Source organism: Tenrec ecaudatus, chromosome 1 (genome assembly GCF_050624435.1).
Source record: "Tenrec ecaudatus isolate mTenEca1 chromosome 1, mTenEca1.hap1, whole genome shotgun sequence".
Taxonomy (NCBI): Eukaryota; Metazoa; Chordata; class Mammalia; order Afrosoricida; family Tenrecidae; genus Tenrec; species Tenrec ecaudatus.
The window spans coordinates 70,060,999-70,083,720 of NC_134530.1; the positions used below are offsets into that span (position 1 = coordinate 70,060,999).

The window sequence follows — 22,722 nt, forward strand, 5'->3', positions numbered from 1 at the left end:
TGCACTCCAAATGAGGTCATCAAGTTGTGACCTGATTGACAGGCTAGGCTCCATCCCTTCGCTCAAGTTGACAGGAGATTATGTAACTGCCACACATGGTATATAAATATTCTTCACCAACACTATAATACATATATATCAGTTCCTTTTCCATCTTCCGTATTCATGGTTCAGCTTTCATATGCATATGAAGGGACTGAAAATACCACGGCTTAGGTTAGGCAGACCTAAGTTCTCAGAGTGACATTCAAAAAAACACATATGAGGTTTAATTGTGAGACTTACCTGTTTAACAGCATTGCACAACTTTAAATAGGAAAATTATTTTAAATAATCTTAATTTGTTGGAGAAATATTTGCCAAAGAAGAAAAGCTGCCAGTATAAATCTCAGAGCCACAATTGTGACCTAGCAGAATTTAAAAATGCAGAGAAAGCTTCCCAAAGTTTGCTGTTGTTAGGTGCCATAGCTTCATATAACTCTATGTAAAATAAAACAAAATATCGTCTGGTCCTGGGCCATCCTCACAATTGTTTGAGCCCATTGTTGTAATCACTGGGTCAACCTATCTCATTTTCTTAATGGTAGTCTTCCTCTTGTTGTTTGCTGACTCTACCAAGCATGATATCCTTTTCCAGGGACTGGTGTGAGATGAAGTCTTGCCGTCCTCCCTTCAAGGAACATTCTGGCTGCACTCCCTCCAAGACAGATCTGTTTTTCTGGGAACCTATAATATATTCAATATTCTTCACCAATACCATAATTTAAATGTGTCAATTCTTTAATCTTCTGTGCTAATGGCTCAGCTTTCACACACACGTGAAGTGTTTGAAAACACCATGGCTTGGGTCAGGCACATCTGAGTCCTTAAAGTGTCATCTCTGCTGTTTAACACTTTAAAGAGGCTTTCTGTAACAGATTGGCCAGGATGTCATTCTATTTTTTGACTGCTGCTTTGCAGAGCACTTTGAGAACTTCCATATTTATCCATTTATTTTGATGCTGTTCTTTTGGGTCCGGCTGTGAGGATTTTTGTTTTCCTTACATTGAGGTGTAATCCATTCTGAATACTGTAATCTTTAATCATCATGTGCATATCACAAGTTATTAATGTCTTTCTTTAATCCTGGTGTTAGATTCTTCTGTATACAGTCCAATTTCTTGGATTATTTGCTCAGCATCCAGATTGAGTAAATAAGGTGAAACTATCACAGTATGACAAACTAGTGGGTCTACCAGGTCATAAAAGCCAAATGCTTATATTTTTTCCCTTGGTATTTTTGGTGCAAAGGAGTTAAGGATGCCAGAGATCTGGATTCTGGAAGAAAATGAACCATCAGGCATCGAGGAGTTAAGTGCTTCCAGTATTGCGTCACTTTGTGGATATATCTCAATTGGTATTCTGTCAATTCCCGGAACCCAGTTTGGCTTTGCCAATGCCTTCAATTTCTTCCTCGGATTGTAGCTTGGATTTCTACCTTCAGTTCCATGAGTTCATGATCATATACTACTTCTTGAAATGGCTGAAGGCTTAAAAATTCTTTTTGATCCTTTCATCATCTTTGATGCCTCTTATAAAATCCTTCAACATTGAACCTTGAGGTTTCAAGTTTCCCTCTTCAGTTCTTTCAGTGTGAGATATGTTCTTTCCTTTTGGTTTTCTGACTCCAGACTTTTGTAAATTTCATTATAATGCTTTACTTTTCTTCTAAGCTGCCTTTTCAAATGATCTGTTCAGTTCTTTTAATGCATCATTTCTTCCACTCACATTAGCTACTCTATATTCAGGAGCAAGTCTAAGAGTATCTTCTGACATTCGTTTTGGTCTTTTCTTCCTGTCACTTGAATGGCCTTTTGTTTTTTTTAATGTATGATGCTCTTGATGCCTTTGTCCCACAAGTCATCTGGTCTTTGACCATTGAACCCCATTGGCCAGTATGTCAAATGTGTTCTTGAGATGATGCCTAAATTCAGATGGGGTATATTAAAGGTATGTGTTGGCTCTTACAGACTTGTTTTAATTTTCATCATCTTCAACTTGAGCTAGCATATGAGCAATTTCTGGTTTGTTCCATGGTTGACCTTTGGTCTTATTTTAGGGGCTGATGATAGTGAGCTTTTCCAACATCTCTTTTCAAAGATTTAGTCAATTTGATTCCTATGTATCCTGACAAAATCCATATGAATAGTTTCCATTTAAATTGTTGAAAAAGTATTTGCAATGAAGAAGTTGGTCTTACAAAATTCTATCATGTGATTTATGGTTTTGTTTCTACCACCAAGACCATATTTTCCAACTACTGAACATTCCTCTTTGTTTCCAACTTTCACATTCTTTTTTTCTATTTTTAAAAATTTAACTGTATTTTTTATTATTAGCTTATACAACTCTGATCACAGTCCATACATATATCAATTGTGTATAGCACATTTGTACATTTATTGCCCTCATTTTCAAAACATGTGCTCTTCACTTAAGCCCCTGGCATCAGCTCATTTTACCCTCCCTTCCCACTCCCCCCTCCCTCATGAACCCTTGATAATTTATAAATTATTATTTTGTCATATCTTGCCCTGTCCCACGTCTCCCCTCCCTTCACTCACGTTTCTGTTGACCACCCCCCAGGGAGGAGGTCACATATAGATCCTCATAATCGGTTCTCCCTTTCCAAGCCACCCTCCCTCTACCCTCCAAGTATTGCCACTCACATCACTGATCCTGAAGGGATCATTCACCCCCAGATTCTGTGTTTCCAGTTCCTATCTGTGTGTACATCTTCTGGTCTAGCCAGACTTGCAAGGTAGAATTTGGATCATGACAGTGGGGGCGTGGGGGGGAGGGAGGGAGGAAGCATTTAGGAACTAGAGAAAAGTTGTATTTTTCATCATTGCTACATCACACCCTGACTGGCTCATCTCCCCGAGACCCTTCTGTAAGGGGGTGTCCAGTGGCCTACAAATGGGCTTTGGGTCTCCACTCTACACTCCCCCCAACATTCACTATGGTAAGAATTTTTGTTCTGATGATGCCAGATCCCTTAGACACCTTGTGAACACACAGGCCGGTGTGCTTCTTCCAAGTGGGCTTTGTTGCTTTTGAGTTAAAGGCCACTTGTTTACCTTTAAGCCTTTAAGACCCCAGACACTATCTCTTTTGATAGCTGGGCACCATCAGCTTTCTTCATTACATTTGCTTATTCACCCGCTTTGTCTTCAGCGGTTGTGTCGGGAAGGTGAGCATCATGGAATGCCAATTTAATAGAAGAAAGTATTCTTGCATTGAGGGAGTACTTGAGTGGAGGCCCAAAGTCCTTCTGCTACCTTAATCCAACTTTCACATTCTAATCATCAGTAATTAGCAATGCATCTTGATTACGTTTGATCAATTTCAGACCGAATAACTTGGTTGAATTCTTCAATTTCTTCATTGGTGGCTTTACTAGTTGGTGGGTCAATTTGAAACACATTGTATTCGCTCATCTTCCTTGTTGGCCTAGGGATATTCTATCACAGACAGCATTGTTCTTCAAGACATCTTGAAATGTTCTTTTCGATGATGAATGCAATGCCAAGCTATTTAAGGTTCTTGACGAGTTATGTTTTCTGCATTACTGAGCATTCATGCTTTTCCTTGAGAAGTTTCCTGTATCAGACAAGAACTTCTCATCTCTTCCTCCTCAATTCTCAACTCAAATGATACCTCGTCTGGGAAGTTTCCTTGGTCTCTTTGAACAGCTAAGTGCTTCTTCCTGAGCCATCATTTTATATCAGTCATATCTCTACTGTAGCACTTGACAGTCCAATTAAAAAGTTTTCCTGTTTGCCTTTTATTTTTAGATTGTAAACTTCATGAAAGCAGGGGTTATATCTTTATTATCACTGTATTTTCAACTCAGGCACATTGTTGTGGCTTAGTAAGTACTTGTTTATAAGTGAATAAATAAATGAAGATTAAACTAAATTTTTATTTATTCATACCTAGGATTCAGTTTATAAAAGTCCTGATTTTATGATTAAAATAAAACCAGTAAAAAATTAAGCAATTTTATTGGGATGGTGATTACCATAACAATAATTGTATGTAAGTGAATAATATTGAAGCACTGAGATAATTTTCTATAATTTATATTTATCCTTCATATGAATACCTGTAGTGCTTCTTCCAATTTTTGCAACCCATTTCTAATTTTTAATAATATAAAATACAAATCTTGATTAGGTAAAATTTATTGAGTGTATACTATATGCCAGAAAATGTTCTAAGGGTTTTCCTTAAATTAATTTGACCTTTACAATAGCTCTTTGTCAGATAAGGAAACTTGAGACTCATAGAGATAATAGAATTGATATAAGATCCAAAGACTGTAAAAGTAAAAGGTTGAGATGAGATTTGAGCACAGGTTGTCTGTCTGACTGGAGAGCCTCTGCTTATTATTATTCTGATATATTGACTATGACCGTTGTTGTTGTATTTTGCCCTCAAGTCATGACCATACAGTTTAAATTATGGATACAAAATGTCATAAATATCATTAGCAAGTAAAATTACAAAAAGATGGCAGAGTTTCTAAAGTTTGCCTGATTTCCAGGGCAATTGTTCATAGCAACTAAAACTGACAAGTGCTCTGCCATGCTCTCACAGTAGGAATGAAGATGGGCTCATGAACTCAGCTGTACAAGACAATGTTTCAGCACTGTGAGTGAATCATCTGCTGAGCGTTCTAAAGGAAAGCACTTCTCAGCACAGCCCTCTGACACTATTCAAAGTCTTTTGTGTCTCTGAGTGCAAGGAAGGCTCTAGTAAAGCACAGGCAATTAAAACCACTTTGCTCATTGCTCTTTTGAACCACCAGGCCCCTGGGCAGGTGCTAATGCATGAAAATGAATGTTATTTCAGCCAATAGCAGGGAAAATGAGAGCTGTGGTTTACAAAACGCATCGTTTTTTTTTCTAATGTCAGTTTTAAAATAATGCATATATAGTAGGTAACACCTACTGAATGAGAATACTTTGCAACAGAATAAATTTGGTTTTGCAGAGAATAAACTAAACCTTAATTTCTGTATCCTTGTAGTAAAAGAATTAAAGCGCGCGCACACACACACACACACGCAAAACTCCACTGCTCCACTAGCAGTCAATTCCAACTGATAGCGACTTTGAAAACTGCACCCCCAAAACTTTAAATCTTTACTGAAACACATTCTTTCTCCTGTGGAGCTACTGGTGGATTCAAACCACAGACTTTTAAATTAACAGCCAAGTGATTTTACCCACTGCATTACCAGGTTCCTCAGCAAACAGCATACTGGCAGAAAGCAAAAGCAGCCCATCTTTCGCTCATTTTTGTCACTTAGAAAAGCCGTAGCCACATAAAGGTTTAAAACAGTAAGAGTAGCAGGTAGGCCTAACCAAAATAACTAATTCCCTCCCCAGAAAGTGCTACTGGAAAGCTAGGTAGCTAAGCCTCACTCAGACTACCAGAATGGGCCCTGTGAGCTCATAATATGATATGAAGAGCCCCAGTCAGGACACCTGAGTTCTAATTCCAGTGGCCCTGCCTTCCTCTGCGCCCCAGTTTCCTAATTATGCAAATAGACATACTATTTACCTGTCTATCTGACTCATGTGAAAGTTAATTTGTAAAGAAATCATTTCCTAGCTACATCACTCCTCAATAGTAATTCCAACTGGGTAGGGCCTATATAAGTTCACAAGAAGCAGATGGCAGCCCACACACTGGGTGAGGGTGCGAGAAAGTGCAAAGTAAGGAGCAGTATTGTTATTCAAGAATACAAATGATGCTGCCCCATTACCCTGAGAGCTACTTGGTTTGTTTGTGTAAGAGAGGTCATCCTAAGCTTCTCAGAGCAGCTGAGTAAGCTGGAGGGTCCTTCTTGTGGCCATCTGCTCCCCTCCCAGACTCCTCTGGTAAATCAAGAGGTTTTCCTTATATTAACCTCTGAAGAACTGCCACAGGCCCCATATCAGCACCAGCTTTAGCAGGCAGTGGTCTCCGCTCTCCATCTGTGCCAATAACCAGAGTTAGAGAACAATGAGGCTGCCCAAGCCCAGGCATTTCCCTCACAGAGATACCCTTGCATTAACCTAGTTTTGCAGTGTAGTGTTCCTTTACTTGGCTCTCTAAAAGGACTTGATGAATGTTTTGAAAAGAATGATAACTGTCTCTGTTACTCTTGAAGACTTTTATGTAAAAAAATCATTTAAAAATTGAACCTGCATAAGTTAGAATTACACTTTTTGAAAGAGTAGTTTCAATTCTCCTAACCACACTAGGGAATGTAAGAGCCATAGAACAAGTTGTCTTGTATTCCAATAGATAACCAATCTATTCAAAATTATAGTACCTTGGCACATAGACCTGAACCTAGTATGGGGAGTGGGGGAATACCACACTGCCCTATATAGAGAGTCTTCTTTGATGAGGCAGTTTTCTGAAGAAATGGTGTGCCCATACATGAGGAGCTGGAATGGAGGTTATAGGCTAACACCTACCACGAGGATTACTGGTTTGAACACAGAAAAGGGTAAAATTATTTTAAAAACTATACTGTTCCATTCAGTAGCTTCCATCAATGACAGGGTTTAGGGAGTACAGAAATAAAAACCTAATGTTGTTGGTGTTGTTAGATGGAACCATCCAGATAATTCCGACTCATAGCGACCCTATGTCCAACAGAACAAAACACTGCCTAGTCCTGTGCCAATCTCACAATGGTTCCCATTCTTCAGCCCATTGTTGCAGCCACAGTGTCTAAAGGAAAGGGTTATACATTTTTGATTAACCAAAGTGTGGTGTGATCAAATGTATATTTTTGAAAGTTGTCAGAATTATTTCCAGATTTTAAAACTACTTAGATATCCTTCCCAGGAGAAAAAAAAGATTTGTTAGCTACTTCTTAGAGACTTAGTGTACTGAATTAAGTCAGCAGCATACACTGAAATCATATTTAGATGTGTTAGTACATACGAAGCAACTAGAATAGTGTCTTGCATACAAACATACTTAAAAAAGTTATTATGTTAGTGTTTGATTATAATTGTAGTTAATTCCCTTATTCCCATAGCTAAGGATCCTTTGTTTCAAACAAAGTCTAACCTCAAATGATCTAAAGAAAAGTGTCTATGCATAAATATATCATATGAACTATAATCAAACTTACAGCAATCAAGACGAATTCCTACGCAATCTTAATCCTCATCTTTTCTAAACTCTCTGACATTTTATTTCCTACATGGCCTTTTTAATATGGAGATGAATGCACATCCCACGTAACATTCTTTAGTTAAAGGTTTCATACACTAATAAGAACACCATTTACATTTTTGTCAAGGCCTCATATTACCCACTGACTCTAGTCTTCTGTTTAACCTGTATTGGGAAGCAAGAATGTAAAAAAAAAAAATCAATTAGGGCATACTTAAAATTTTATTTAGAAACTGGAGTAAACCTATTTTTCTGTATTCTACAGTAACCCAATTCCATTCAAACACCAACCAAAGAGAAGACATTCTCACAGTTTGCAGTTAGGATTCTAATGTATTCACATCTTCCATTGGATCTGTGGAATAATTCTTCAAAAACTAATCTCTAGTGACAGCAGATTACATTCTCATAGAACAAATTTATCATTGGCCAATGCTCCTCTTACCCACTATAGTTATATGGCTATTTACTCCTTAGCTGCTTTTACCTTAAAAATGACAAAATCACTTATGCACCCACTTTGTCTTCAGCGATCCTGTTAGGAAGGTGAGCATCTCAGAATGCCGGATTATTAGAAAAAGGATTCTTGCATTGAGGGCGTACTTGAGTAGAGACCCAATGTCTATCTGCTTCCTTAATACTAAACCTATAAATATATGTACATAGATCTATTTCCCCATCGCCATATACAAATATATTTACATAGGTACATGCCTATATTTAGACCTCTATAAATGCCCTTTGCCTCCTAGTTCTTTCCACTATTTCGTTTTACTTTCCTTTTGTCCCACTTTCACGTTCAGCCTTCATTTGGGTTTCAGGAATTCTCGATTACAAAGTGGGTGCATAGGCAAATGTGGTGAAGGAAGCTGATGGTGTCCAGCTATCAAAAGATACAGTGTATGGGGTCTTAAAGGCTTGAAGATAAACAAGCGGCCATCTAGCAGAGAAACAACAGAGCCCACATGGAATAAGCACACCAGCCTGTGTAATCATGAGGTGTTGATGAGATCAGGTATCAGGCATCAAAGACCCAGAACAAAAAATCATAATGTGAATCAGGCAGGGAGTGTGGAATGGAAGCCCAAAGCCAATTTGTAAGCAATTGGACATCCCCGTAGAGAAGGAATATGGGGAGAAAATGGGCCAGTAAAGGTGCAGTGTATTACAGCTTTCCTCTGATTCTTTAATGCTTCCTCCTCCCCCACTATGATGACCATAATTCTAACTTACAAATATGGCTAGACCAGAGCATATACATGGGTATAGATAAGAGCTAGAAACACGGGGAATATAGAATAGATAAACTCCTTGGAACCAATATTAGAGTAGCCATACCAGCAGGGTAAGGGGAAGGTAGGGGGAGAAAAGGGGAACCAATCACAACCTATTGGGGATGGACAACAGACAAGGGGGTGGAGAGAGACATAGGACAGTACAAAACATGAAAAAATAATAATTTGTAAATTATCAAGGTTTCACGAGGGAGGGATGGAGAGGACGGAGAAAATGAGGAGCTGATACCAAGAGCTCAAGTAGAAAGAAAACATTTTGAAAATGATGATGGTAACATATGAACAAATATACTTGAGAAAATAGATATGTGTATGGACTGTGATAAAAGTTGTACAAGCCCCCAATAAAATGATTTTAAAAATCACGAAATCTTTGACAAGTTTACTTCTTTAGAAAGATTCCCTGAACACCTCTCAAATATCCAAATTATGAATTGACTTTATAAATTCTCATGTTCGAAATGAGATCATTTCTTTTTCTCTTTTTTAAAATGAGTTTGTGTTTGCAAATCAGTCATGATCTAAGCTAAATGTTCATCTACTCAGGCTTGGTCTCAGAATTCAAAGACTAGAGCTCAGAAGGTACACAGAGAAAAACAGGAGTCCTGGGAAAAGAAAAGCGTTCTGTGGGTCAGGATCCGCAAACTTGGGGACCTGTACTGTGCTGTTAACCAGATTGGCTGTCCAACCAACCAGCGCTCTGTGGGTGAAAGATGAAAATGAGGCCATTGTAAAAGTTTACAGCCTTGAAACACTGTACCTTATAGAGGGGCTCTGAGTCCAAATGGACTTGATGGCAGTGGGTTTGGTTTGGTAAGAGACACAGAAAAATCTAGTGATGTTTTCCCCATCTAATCCAGGTATTCAAGAGTTTCTCTGCAGTTCATGTCACGTTCTGGAGACTTAAGGCAGAGGATGGGTGTTTCTACGATTAAGAATTCAGACTCCTGGAGAGGGAAGGGGACTATTCTTGGTCTTCAAGTCGCTGTCTAGTTGATTTCAATTCATGGTGACCCCATGTATGCAAAGGAACTGCTCTACTGAGTTTAAGGACTACAATCTTTTGGAAACAAATCGCCAGGCCTGTCTTCCGAATGCCTGTCCAACCAAACTTACTGACATCGAGTCAATTTTGACTCATAGGGACCCCATAGAACAGAGTAGAACTGCTCCAGTGGTTTACTGACACTGTAACTCTTTATGGGAGTTGAACATTGCACATATTCATGAGGAGCAGCTGGTGGTATTGCACTGTTGTGAGGATCGCAGCCCAATGTGTACCCACTATGCCACTAGGGCTCCTCTGAAATGTCTATGGGTGGGTTCAAACTGCTAGTAGTTGAAGACTTAACTATTTTCATCACCCAGGGACTATTCTTAGATGAAAGATAAAAATCTTAGGAGGAAGTTTCTTTGGATCAAGAAGTTTCTTTGGTCTAGAACCACATAACAGAACCCTAGTCTCTATACCAAAATATTATGCCAGGGAAATTTTAAAAAAGCATTTTATCTTTTAAGTAAAACTTGCAAGGGAGTAAATAAAGAACCAGGCTATTATCTATGAAATCAGTGCTATAAAATTTAATGATCGTTTTAGAGAACGGGAATGCTAGTGAGCAAGGTAAGAGCTTTCATATTTTTGATGGGTGCTCACATTGAGATGTTTTTCTTATTAAAAAAATAAAGTGGTAGAATAAAATAGCATCCCAGTAGTGTAGTGATAAAGCACTTAGCTGCTAACTGGGAGGTCAGTGATTTGCGCCCATCAGCAGCTCTTCAGGAGAAAGTTGTGGCAGGCTGCTTCCATCAAGATTCACAGCCTTGGAAATCCTATGAAACCGTTCTATTCTGTCCTATGTGGGATTGTTTCAACCATAGTGGGTGGGTTTGCTGTTGTCATTGCTTTGGTTTGGTACATCAAAGTTGATATTCAACCTTAGGACATAATATAATATTCTAACAGCAATTCTAAAAGATAGAATCATTTATAGGCAGATTTAATCATTTCATAAACACTCTTTAATCCCTTACATGTGTTACATGGGGTCTCTATGTGGTACAGTTATTGCTTGACTGCTAACCTAAAAGTTTGTGGTACAAATCCACCTATGAAAGCCCTGATGAATTACTCTCATGATAATTACAGTCAAGAACATGTCTGTGTTGCCATGAGTCAAATCAACTTAATGACTTCTTTTTTCTTTATACTGAGGATTCTGAGGTAAGGTGGAATAGTGAGAGAGTAAATGCTATATTAAGAAAACAAAAACATGGATTGTGGTAAGAGTTGTTTGAGTCCCTAATAAAATGTAAAAGAAGAAAAGAGAAAAAAATGATTAGGGCAAAGACTGTACAGATGTGCTTTATACAATTGATGTATGTATATGTATGAACTGTGAAAAGAATTGTCTCAGCCCCAATAAATTGTTAAAATAAAATTAAAAAAAAAAAAGAAAAGAAAACAAAAACAAAGCCCACTGCTATTTAGCCAATTCTGACTTACAGTAAACCTATATGAGGTTTCTGAAAGTGTAAATCTCTGAAAGAGTAGAAAACCTCATCTTTCTCTCACAAAGCAGCTGGTGGGTTTGAACCACCAACAGTGCAAATGGCGCTCCAAATGCTATGATGGAGATCAGTGAGTAGTATTAGAACTCAAGGTTTAGGAAAGACTTTCAATTGTAAGTAACCGTTAGCTATTTCCCTTAGTCTATTTGCTTTAAATATCATCTGGAATGTGCCACGATTCTCAAATTTAGATAAACACCTCAGATAAAGATCTCTCCCCACAAATTCAGACCTATATATCCAACTCAAAAGATAGGAACATTTACTGTATTTCCTAAGTTTGACAAGTAATTCTCATGACTAAAATCTCAAGATGAGCTCAAACAGCAAAATTTATGAGGATGGTGCAGGATTGGGCAGTTCTGTTGTATAGAGAGGGTCAATATGAGTCAGAACAAATTTGACACCACTTAACAACAATGAAAACTTCAATCAGAAAGTTTACAATACAAAACAATGTGCATGATATGTATGGCTTAAGATGGGGCAATAAATAAGGTGAAAATTTAGCAATGGTGGTTTTATCCAATCAGTAACAGAAAATCTGTTTAACCGTTAGAGAGAGGACCATGCATATAAGCAGATAGTTCAGAATAGGGCAGAAGGGTCAAATGTTAGTTATATGGTTGCTCACATAAATTCACTTTATACAATAATTTAGGAATCCCACTATCATCATCTCCTATCCCAGTTTAAACCAACAAGTTGATTATAAGGAATATGCAAGGGTAGAGACTGGTTGTTACAACTTAAGTGTCCTTGTTTCAATTTGAAAAAGATGGTAGAAAATATATAGATTTCTGCTGACTGAGAAGGCTCAGAGTAAGAGTCCCACGAGATTCCTAGGTGTGGTGATTGGAGATCTGGTCTATTCTAGGCAACTGGAGACCAACGACAACCATCTTGCACATACAATCCATCACCAGTCAGTGTTTTAAATGTTCTGACTGTGGACCACACGTCTTTCACCTACCTCCAAACTGCCTAGTGACTCTGCTTCTACCCCAGCCCTCTTTCTGAAGTGGGTTCTTGTCCCAGTGAGCACATTCAACAAGACTTCCAGAAGCCAGACCTAGGACGCATGATGTCCTTCTCCAGGCACTGGTCTCTCCTAAAAAATGTGGGAGCCAAAATATGACAAGTCATAGAGGCCAGTCCCACAGATGAGAGAATGCCAGTGGTCATTACAATTCAGCTAGTTAAGCTGGTGGTGGGCGTTTCATGATGTACAAATGTGAGAAAATCTTGGAGAGGGCCATCTCAAAACCTGCCTGCAGATTTGGAATCACCAGCAGCTGAGAGGAAGGAGGAAAAAGTGCATGATTTGGGTATTATTATTTCTGGGATGTCCTCATGAGAGATTAAATTTGTGAATTAGAGCTGGTCCAGATAAGACAAAAATAGAGCATCCCAGTTGCCAGCAGTATCCTGAGGACCAAAGAAAATGACCAAGGCTCAGGTGACTTTGATGTACTTTATCCTTTTCTGTATTTCCAACTGGAATTGTAGAAGCCTGTATAATACTGGTTCAGATCATTGGAAAAGTGGAAATTTGAGATAGTAGATGTGTTAGTCTGAGTTGACTAGATAAATAAATCCAGACACACACATATGTGTAAGAGAGAACTTTATATCAAAGAGAATTGTACATTAAGAAAACACCCCAGCTGAGTCCAGATCAAGTCCCTAACTCTGATATTAGCCCATATGTCTGATATGAGTCTATAAATTCCTCTCTAGACTCATGCAACACATGAAATGACACTGAATGCAGGGAAATCACAGGCCAGTGGGTGGAAAGTCTTGTGGATCTAGTGGCAACACAGTGCTGGTGTGTGTCTCCACATGGCTCCTCCAGTTTCAGGGCTCTGGTTCCATCAGCATAGCTCCAAGTGGCTAGCCAGCAGAAATACAAAGCAGAGAAAGTATGTATGGCCTCCAGTGAGCTATTTATCTACATTGTGCCTCCAAATGAGGTCATCAAGCTGCGACCTGATATGATAAACTCCACCCCTCCATTCTTAATATTTTCAAGTTGACACCAAATTGGCACTGTTCATCAGTGAACTCATACTGGAGAGAAACCCCATGTATGTGGTAAATGTGGCAAACGCTTCATTCAGACATCACATCTCAAAACTCATCTACAACTCATACTGGAGAGAAACCTTATGTATGCTGTGAGTGTGGTAAAGCTTTCAGCCAAAAGTGACGCCTTACAGCACAGCAAAGATTTCACACAGGAAAGAAGCCCTCTGCATGAATTAAATGTGTAAAATCTTATATCTGGAAGTCAAGTATCATTCAACATGAGAAAATTCTTAACGAGAAACCTTTCAATGGGGTGAGTGAACAAAGCTTTCAAAACAAAGGAAGAGGCACTAGGGTTTGGCCCAGGCCAAGCGAGGGACCAGATGACTGTGACTTACTATGTGGTTACCTATGCACTGGTTTGCTGTCCCTCTACTGACATGGCCCACCAGTGTGGGGAGAGGGACATCTGGTTTTCCACACGCACATGGGCACCTTGTTGCTCTTTCAGCTTTCAGTGTGGATCACAGCTATGCCAATCAGTAAAGTACCCACCCAGACACTAGTAGTTCCCACCCCACCTGTATGCACAAAAGTACCTTAAGAGTGAAGAAAATAGACGATGCTTGGGAAAAATTAATCAAGAGGATGAATGGACCACAGCAAACCTCAGCCTCCACGACCCTGAGACCACAAGAACTAGATGGTACCCAGCTATCACGGCTAATTATTCTGAAAGGGATCACAAAAGAGCGTCCTGAGTTGAGTGGGAGAACAAAGTGGAACAAAACCCCAAATCATAAAATAGACCAGACTTACTGTTCTGATGGAAACTTGGAATCCCAAGACTATGGCCCAAGCAACTCTTCACTCCTGGAACTGTATTCACTCCTCTGACTCAGTTTACAGCCAAAACAATATATAGGCTTGGAGGGGAAGAATAACATCAGAGAGGTACACACTCCTTAGAACAATCAACCATACAAAATCAAAAGGACAGCGTTTGCCTATGGAGAACAATTCTTGAAAGCAGGAAGAGACAGTAAGGCAGGATGAATAATATTGGTAAACCACAGGGACGGTGCTGGCATATCTTGGGGTCAGCAATCCATGTTGAATAGAAAACCAATTTACTCTGTAAAATTTAAAATCATCATAATAAAATCATAATTTAAAATCACATATTTAATATATTATATATAAACATATATGTTTTATATATATAAGTGAGAATCATTCAGGGCCAAAATCTTTGAGCACCTGCCTAATAGGATACATGGCTTTGGTGTAAGTACAAGTAGAAGATGTAGAGTAACAGTATTAAATCACTGGTTGAGGAAGCATCCCCATCAATGACAAGACACAGGCAAATAAGCACAATACTACTCAGAAAGCAACACAGTTCAAAGTTTCTGGATAAACAATACCGGCTAAGATCACAGAAATGTATTTTAAGGGATGGTTTCACTTAGTAGCTTATTGAACTGTATAATCTGTCTGTATGATAACAAAGTACTTTATCTGCTTTTACAAACTATGGAACTAAGAGATTATACAAAATATTTTTATGTACCTAAGTGTAGTATGAAGTGTTCTACACAGTTCTTGCAGCTGCCATCAAATTGTAACTGAAATTTAATTGCATTGTTTTTTTGCCACCACCACCCACAAGTGGCATAGTGGTTACACCTTGGGCTATTACCCATAATTCAGCAGTTTGAAACCACCACCGCTCCTCAGGAGAAAGACAAGGTTTTCTATTCCCAAAAGGAGTTTCAGTTGCAGAATGTCACAGGGTCTTATAAGTCAGCATCAAGGCATTAAGACATTTGTGCAAATACTCAGACTACTATCCTTGTTTATATTTTTAGCATTCATTTTTTCTCTTCATATTTTTCATTGTAATCTATAACCATCAGCCTTAAAGCTTTATCCGTCTTATGATACTGACATTTGCAGAGATATGAGTAACTCAAAAAACTGCAAAAAAATCACAGAAATCTATTTTATTTTCCAACTATTTTAATTATTATTTTTAAGTTCTCAATTTATTTATTAAATTTAAAAAATTAAATAAATAATTTTATTGGGCCTCATACAACTCTTATCACAATCCATACATACATCAATTGAGTAAAGCACCTTTATACATTCATTGCCCTCATCATTCTCAAAATTCGCCTTCCACTTGGGTTCCTGGAATCAGCTCATTTTCCTTTTTACCCTCCCTCTTCCTTCCCGCTCCCACCTCCCTCACAAACCCTTAATAAACTTATAAATTATTATTCTATCCTGTCTTACACTTCCCGGCGTCTCCCCTCACCCACTTTCCTGTTGCCCATCCCCCCAGAGAGGTTACATGTAGATCCCTAAGATTGGTTCCCCCTTTCTACACCCCCTTCACTCTTAGTGTCGCCATTCTCATCGCTGGTCCTGAGGGGTTCATCTGTCCTAGATTCCCTGTGTTTCCAGATCCCTACTGCACCGCTGTGCATCCTCTGGTCTAACCAGGTCCGCAAGGTAGAATTGGGATCATGATAACTGGGGGGGAGGAAGCGTTCAAGAACTAGAGGAAGGTTTTTAATTTCATTGTTGCTACACTGAACCCTGAGTGACTCATCTTCTCCCCACTACCCCTCTTCAAGGGATGTCCAGCTGTCTACAGATGGGCATTGGGTCCCCATCATGCACTCCCCTCATTCACGATGATAAGATTTCCCCCCCCCCCCGCCTTTGTTGTTTGAAATCTGGTCTCCTCAGCCCTTTATGATCACACATGTTGGTGTGCTGCTTCCATACAGGCTTTGTTGCTTCTGGGCTAGATGGCCGCTTGTTTACTTTCAAGCCTTTAAGTCCCCAGACGCTTTATCTCTTAATAGCTGGGCACCATCAGCTTTCTTCATCACACTTACTTATGCACACATTTGTCTTCAGTGTTTATGTGGGGAAGGTGATCACATAATGATGGTTTTGTGTCTGCTATCTGATCCCTTCAACACCTCATGTTCACTTAGGCTTGTGTGCTTCTTCTCTGTGGGCTTTGTTGCTTCCAAGTTATATGGCCGCTTGTTTGCCTTCAAGCCTTTAAGACCCTAGATGCTTTATCTTTTTAATAGCCGGGCACCATCAGCTTTCTTCACTACGTTTGTCTATGCACACGTCTGTCTTCAGCGATCATGTTGGGAAGGTGTGTATCATGGAATGACCGTTAAGCTGAGCAAGGTACTATTGTATTGAGGGAGTATGCGTGAGGAGGCCCAATGTCCACCTGCTACCCTACTACTGAACCTATAAATATACGCTCATAGGTCTATTTCCCCCACAATCATAAATATATTTACATATGTACATGTTTGTATTTAGGCTTCTATGAATGCCCTTTGCCTCCTACTCCTTTCCTCTAAGAAATCTATTTTAAACAAATATATCAACATGTAAAGACTTAGATGGAAGTCTAAATAGGAAGGTCTTTCCATTTCTCTAATCCTTTCCCAAAGAATTCTGCACTATTCGATTTACATGTCCTTTTGACATCCTCAAGGGATATAAACGGTGTTCTTTTATAACACTAAGTTTTGGGAACATAAAGCACCCTGAAAGAGCAAGAGGAGAGCTACAGAGTGATTGGTTAAGGAATTTCAACCAAATTCTCTGGGACAGCCCTTGACAACATCAAAAAGAATGAGTACGTGTACTGTCATAATAAAAAGAAGTTCCTTGGCACAATTTTCTGGGTCTTTTTCTCACTAATGTAGTTTTCCATTTTGTTAAATCATAATAAGCCCTTGTGATTGCCCTGTGTCCTTCAAGAAAATTGATCAAGATTACTCCTTTTACATCCCAGAAGAACCTTCGGAGATGACCTCTGTGCCTTGAATTTAATTGATTCCCTCAGAGCCACTGTTTTCACTGGATCTTTTTTTTTTTTAAAGCAGCCTAATGAGATGAAGACAAGAGTATTACTGAGTGAAAGTGTCTGCAGCTGTCCACTGATCACAGAAACTCATTTAGACACGGTTTGTTTAGAATAATGCCCTGCAGGTCTAAACTGGAAACCCACTAGCAATACGGTTTTTTTTGTTTTTGTTTTGCGAGTTGCCGGTGTGTTTACTGCCCTAGCAGCCCCATCCAGTCTGAGGGTCCCCCGAGCAGCTGGAAGAAGGGTGGGTGTGGTGGGGATGTGGGATCAATACTGGGAACACTAACTGGTGCCCCATTTGGGCTGTAGAGCAACTCGGGGCCTGACACAGCGATAGAAATGGGTCCGAGTTCAAGGAGAGGCAGCCCTTAAGGGCAGGCCCGTCCGTGAGTCCAAGGGCAACGCAGTCATCTCAGGAGCTAGGTGGCTTCTTCTTGGTGTCCAAGTCCTTCTTAATGTCTTCAAGTTTCTTGGATAGGTTTGGTATATCATAGTTCTGAGCCAGATACATCCCAACGATGTTGCCAAACGTGAATCCAAGCAGGAACTGGAGCATGATGTCAGCGGAGAAGAGAGCAGGCAACGCGGCGGACTGCGACTCCTAGGCCCGGCCGAGCCTGCCTGCCTGCCTGCCTGCCCGGCCCGAGGAATACGGTTGTTTTTTTTAAACATTTTATTAGGGGCTCATACAACTCTTATCACAATCCATACATATACATACATCAATTGTATAAAGCACATCTGTACATTCTTTGCCCTGATCATTTTTGAAGCATTTGCTCTCCTAGCAATACTTTTTGACTCACTTTTGATACTAAAAGTTTTGAAGAGCAACTAACCCACAGGTAATACCAGAATAGCTGTTAAAAATAAATTATAGTCTAAAATTATTCCATTAGGGAAAAAAAAGCAAAATGAGAAAATTTAAGTGGTTATAAGAGTGTTAATTAAAATAATGATTTGCAAATGATGCAGACAAACTCAGATATTGGATCTTGTAATTTAAATAGGAGCCCTCGGGCATAGTAGGCATGCAATTAAGCTGCTAACTTCAAGATCAGCAATTCAAAAACACCAGTCTCTCTGATAAAGAAAGATGAGGCGGCTCTACTCCCTTAAATGTTACAGTCTCAGAAACTTACAAAGACAGTCTACCATGTTCTATAGGGTAGCTATGAGTCCCAGATGCATTGAAGGCATTAGCCAAAAACAAGGCTCCAACTTCCATGGACTGCCAAACAGAACAAGGGAATACTAATTGAAATGTTTCAACAGGACAATGAAGCACTGCAGGCATTTACTCATCTATGCCAAGAAATTTGGAAAACAGCTAGTTGGCCAACAGAATGGAATAGATCCATATTGTACTCATTCTAAAGAAAGGCGATCCAACAGGATGCACAAATTATAGAATAAATCATTGATATCACATACAAGTAAAATTTTGCTGAAGATAATTCAACAACAGATGCAGCAATATGAGAAACTAGGTATTATTGCTGATGTCAGATAGACCTTGGCTGAAAGCAGAGAATACCAGAAAGATGTTGACTTGTGTTTCACTGACTATGCTAAGGCATTCAACTGTGTGGCTCATAACAAACTATGGGTAACCTTGAGTAGAATGGGAATTTCAGAACATGCAATTGTGCTCATGTGGAACCTGAACATAGATCGAAAGGCAGTTGTGCAAACAGAATAAAGGCATACTGCAGGGTTTAAAATTATGAAAGGTGTGTGTCAGGGTTGTATCCTCTTCACCATACTAACTCAATCTGTATGCTGAACAAATAATCTGGGAAACTGTACTATATGAAGAAGAATGCAATAGGAATGTTGATGATGATCAAAGATTGCAAAGTTCAGTATGTTTTACAACTCAAAGAAAGAAAACCAAAATCATAACAACTGGACGAATACATAACATCAAGATAAATGGAGAAAGGATTGAAGTCAAGGATTTTTTTCTTGCTTGGATCCACCATCAATGCTCATGAAAGCAGCGGTCTAGAGATCAAATGATGTGTTGCACAGGGTAAATTTGTAGCACAAGAATCTTTAAAGTCCCCAATAAAATGATTTAAATCCCCCCCACAAAAGAATCTTTAAAGTACTGAAAAGCCATTTTCATATTGAGGAGTAAGATATACGTGATCCAGGCCATGGTATTTTCAATTGCCTCTGTGTCTATAAAAGTTGGATTGAATGAGGAAGACCAAAGAAGAATCAATGTGTTTGAATTATGGTGCTGGTGATGAATATCTAAAGTACCATGAACTGCCAAAAGAACAAACAAATCTGTCTTTGAAGAAGTACAGTCAGAATTTTCCTTAGAAGCCAGGGTGATGAGACTCTATCTCGCGTACTTTGGACATGTTTCTCGGAGAGATGAGTCCCTAGACAAGCACATCCTGCTGGGCAGGGTGAGAGGGAATTGGAAAATAGGAAGACCTTCCACAAGACAGATTGACACGCTGGGAGGAATGATGGGTTCGAACCAGACAATGACTGCGAGGGTGGCACAGGACCAGGCAGCTTTTTGTTCTGTTGTACACAGGATCACGAGCAGTCAGAACTGACTCAATGGTACCTAACAACAACAAGATAAATAACCAATGAAGTTTCATGTACATTCAAGTGTAGGGGAGAAGAGTGACCACTTTAATCAGTATTGTGAACATGGTCTGAAGAGATAACATTTTAACTGAAAATGGAAGAAAAACAATCATGCCAAAAGAGGGGATAGGACTATGTGGGAAAAAGATAACTCGTGTAAGGCAAAGAGAAACGGACATGTTTGAGGAAAAGAAGAAACCAGTGAAATTGGAGCATAATATGAAAAGGTAAGGAAGGGCCAGAGATAGAGATTTTTAATAGGCCTACATAGGAACGACTTTGAATTTACTACTCCGACATGCTTCCACAAAAAAGCCACTGAAGAATTTTTTAAATTAGGGGTTCAGACAACTCTTATCACAATCCATACATATACATACATCAATTGTATAAAGCACATCCGTACATTCTTTGCCCCAATCATTTTCAAAGCATTTGCTCTCCATTTAAGCCCTTTGTATCAGGTCCTTTTTTTCCCCTCCCTCCCCGCTCCCCCATCCCTCATGTGCCCTTGATAATTTATAGATTGTTATTTTGTCACATCTTGCTCTATCTGGAATCTCCCTTCACCCCCTTCTCTGCCGTCCGTCTCCCAGGGAGGAGGTCACATGTGGATCCTTGTAATCGGTTCCCCCTTTCCAATCCACTCATCCTCTACTCTCCCAGTATCGTCCCTCATACCCTGGTCCTGAAGGTATCATCCACCCTGGATTCCCTGTGCCTCCAGCTCCCATATGCACCAGTGTACAACCTCTGCCCTATCCAGCCCTGCAAGGTAGAATTCGGATCATGGTAGTTGGGGGGAGGAGCATCCAGGATCTGGGGGAAAGCTATGTTCTTCATCGGTGCTACATCGCACCCTGACTAACCCATCTCCTCTCCTAAACCCCTCTGTGAGGGGATCTCCAATGACCAACAAATGGGCTTTGGGTCTCCACTCTGTACTTCCCCTTCATCACTATATATATATATATATATATATATATATATATATATATATATATATATATATATATATATATATATATGATGATGCCTTATACCTGATCCTTTTGGCACCTCGTGATCGCACAGGCTGGTGTGCTTCTTCCATGTGGGCTTTGTTGCTTCTGAGCTAGATGGCCGCTTGTTCACCTTCAAGCCTTTAAGGCCCCAGACACTATCTCTTTTGATAGCCAGGCACCATCAGCTTTCTTGGCCACATTTGCTTATGCACCCGTTTGTCCTCGGCAATCATATCATGGAGGTATGCCCCCAATTATATGATTTTTTGTTCTTTGATGCCTGATAACTGATCCCGTCGGAACCACGTGATCACACAGGCTGGTGTGTTCTTCCATATGGGCTTTGTTGCTTCTGAGCTAGATGGCCACTTGTTTATCTTCAAGCCTTTAAGACCCCAGACACTATCTCTTTTGATAGCCAGGTACCATCAGCTTTCTTCACATTTGCTTGTTCACCCGCTTTGGCTTCAGCAGTTGTGTCGGGAGGGTGAGCATCATAGAATGCCAATTTAATAGAAGAAAGTATTTATGCATTGAGGGAGTGCTTGAGTAGAGGCCCAAGGTCCTTCCGCCACCTTAATACTAAACCTATAAATGTAGACACGTAGATCTATTTCCCCATCCTTGTGTATATATATATATTTGCATGTACATGTCTTTGTCTAGACCTCTATAAATGCCCTTTGCCTCCTAGTTCTTTCCTCTATTTCTCTTGACTTTCCTCCTGCCCCACTATCATGCTCTGTCCCCACCTGGGTTACAGCTATACCTCTTCTTTACATAACCTTACCCTTGATCATTCCCTACCAGACCTGCCACTCCCCCCTCACCACCAATTTGGATCCCATGTTGTTCCCTTGTCCCTGGGTTTGTTAACACCACTTCCTTACCACCACCACCCACCTCCATCTATCCAAAGTCCACCCGGAACTGTCGGTCCAGTTGTTTTTCCTCCAGATAGTTCATCTGCTACTAAAGAATTTTAAGTAAGAAATGGCATGGTTCTTTGAATTCTACTGTGATTTGATTTAGAAATATCTTATTTGGTGGTTAAGATCATTTTATAAAACCTCCTCTTTTTTGGTCCACATTTATCAATGCCCTACCCCCCACCCTCCTTATCTCACTCTTCTTCATGAGCACCCTCAACTCCTTATTCTTATTTCAAACCTTCATTACAATAAATATTTGTTGGGTCAAAGTAGTCTCTAACTTTGTTGGATCAAAGAAGTCTCTAAAATACCCTTCTATGCTACTCTGAGAACAGAAGCTAAACACGTGTTCATCCTTCCAGTTTCTGCACTTCTTTCTTTTCTGAGCTTTACAATTCAACTTCAAAAATTGTTCCTTTAAAGATTTTCAGGGTGACTGTGTAGCCTTATTTCAACTGCTATTATCTTGCAGGGATGGGGCTAAAGATAACCAATTGGTTGAGTTTCCTCAGACCCTGGCAGCATGCTGAAGAAATGTCACAAATGTGTCAATCTGTGCTATTATAAATCCGTGGTTTCTAATTTCAGTTGCCAGTCTCTGCTTTACTTTTATATATTTTGAAATGCTTTCTTCTCCCATCTTTTCAGCAGCTGTCTAAAATCTTGTCACACTAACCTCTCAATTACTCAAGAGTAGAAGTTGTATCTTATTATTATTCATCTTTGCATCTCCTTACTTGCACACCTCAAAACTTCTGGTCTCATTTTTGGCTGATGTTATAACCTTCTATTTCCCCCAAAATTAGAAGCTAACAGTCCCTTCCGATTGCCCCACAGAGTTATTTCCATCACATCCATATTTTCCTACTCCGCTCAGCCTTTCTTTGTTCAATCACCCTTTAATTTTATCCAACTGACTGCAATCCCAGCTCTAGATGAATTCAACAGCCCGCCTTTTCTACATCCACTAGAACAGTGGTTCTCAACCTTCCTCATGCCGTGACCCTTTAATATAGTTCCTCATGCTGTGGTGACCCCCAACCATAAAATTATTTTTGTTGCTACTTCATAACTGTAACTTTCCTACTGTTTTGAATCAGGCAACCCCCGTGAAAGGGTCGTTCGACCCC

General features: G+C 39.6%; 2 protein-coding genes across 2 annotated transcripts in view; both read right to left on the bottom strand.

Moving 5' to 3' along the window:
* ZSWIM5 (zinc finger SWIM-type containing 5) overlaps positions 1-22,722 on the bottom strand; it is a 179,857-nt gene that overhangs the window by 72,256 nt on the left and 84,879 nt on the right. The window lies entirely within an intron of this gene.
* Positions 17,209-17,668, bottom strand: LOC142435039 (short transmembrane mitochondrial protein 1). Its single transcript, XM_075539649.1, has one exon. It carries the CDS (start codon positions 17,594-17,596, stop codon positions 17,453-17,455), a length of 144 nt encoding a protein of 47 aa, XP_075395764.1. The 5' UTR covers positions 17,597-17,668; the 3' UTR covers positions 17,209-17,452.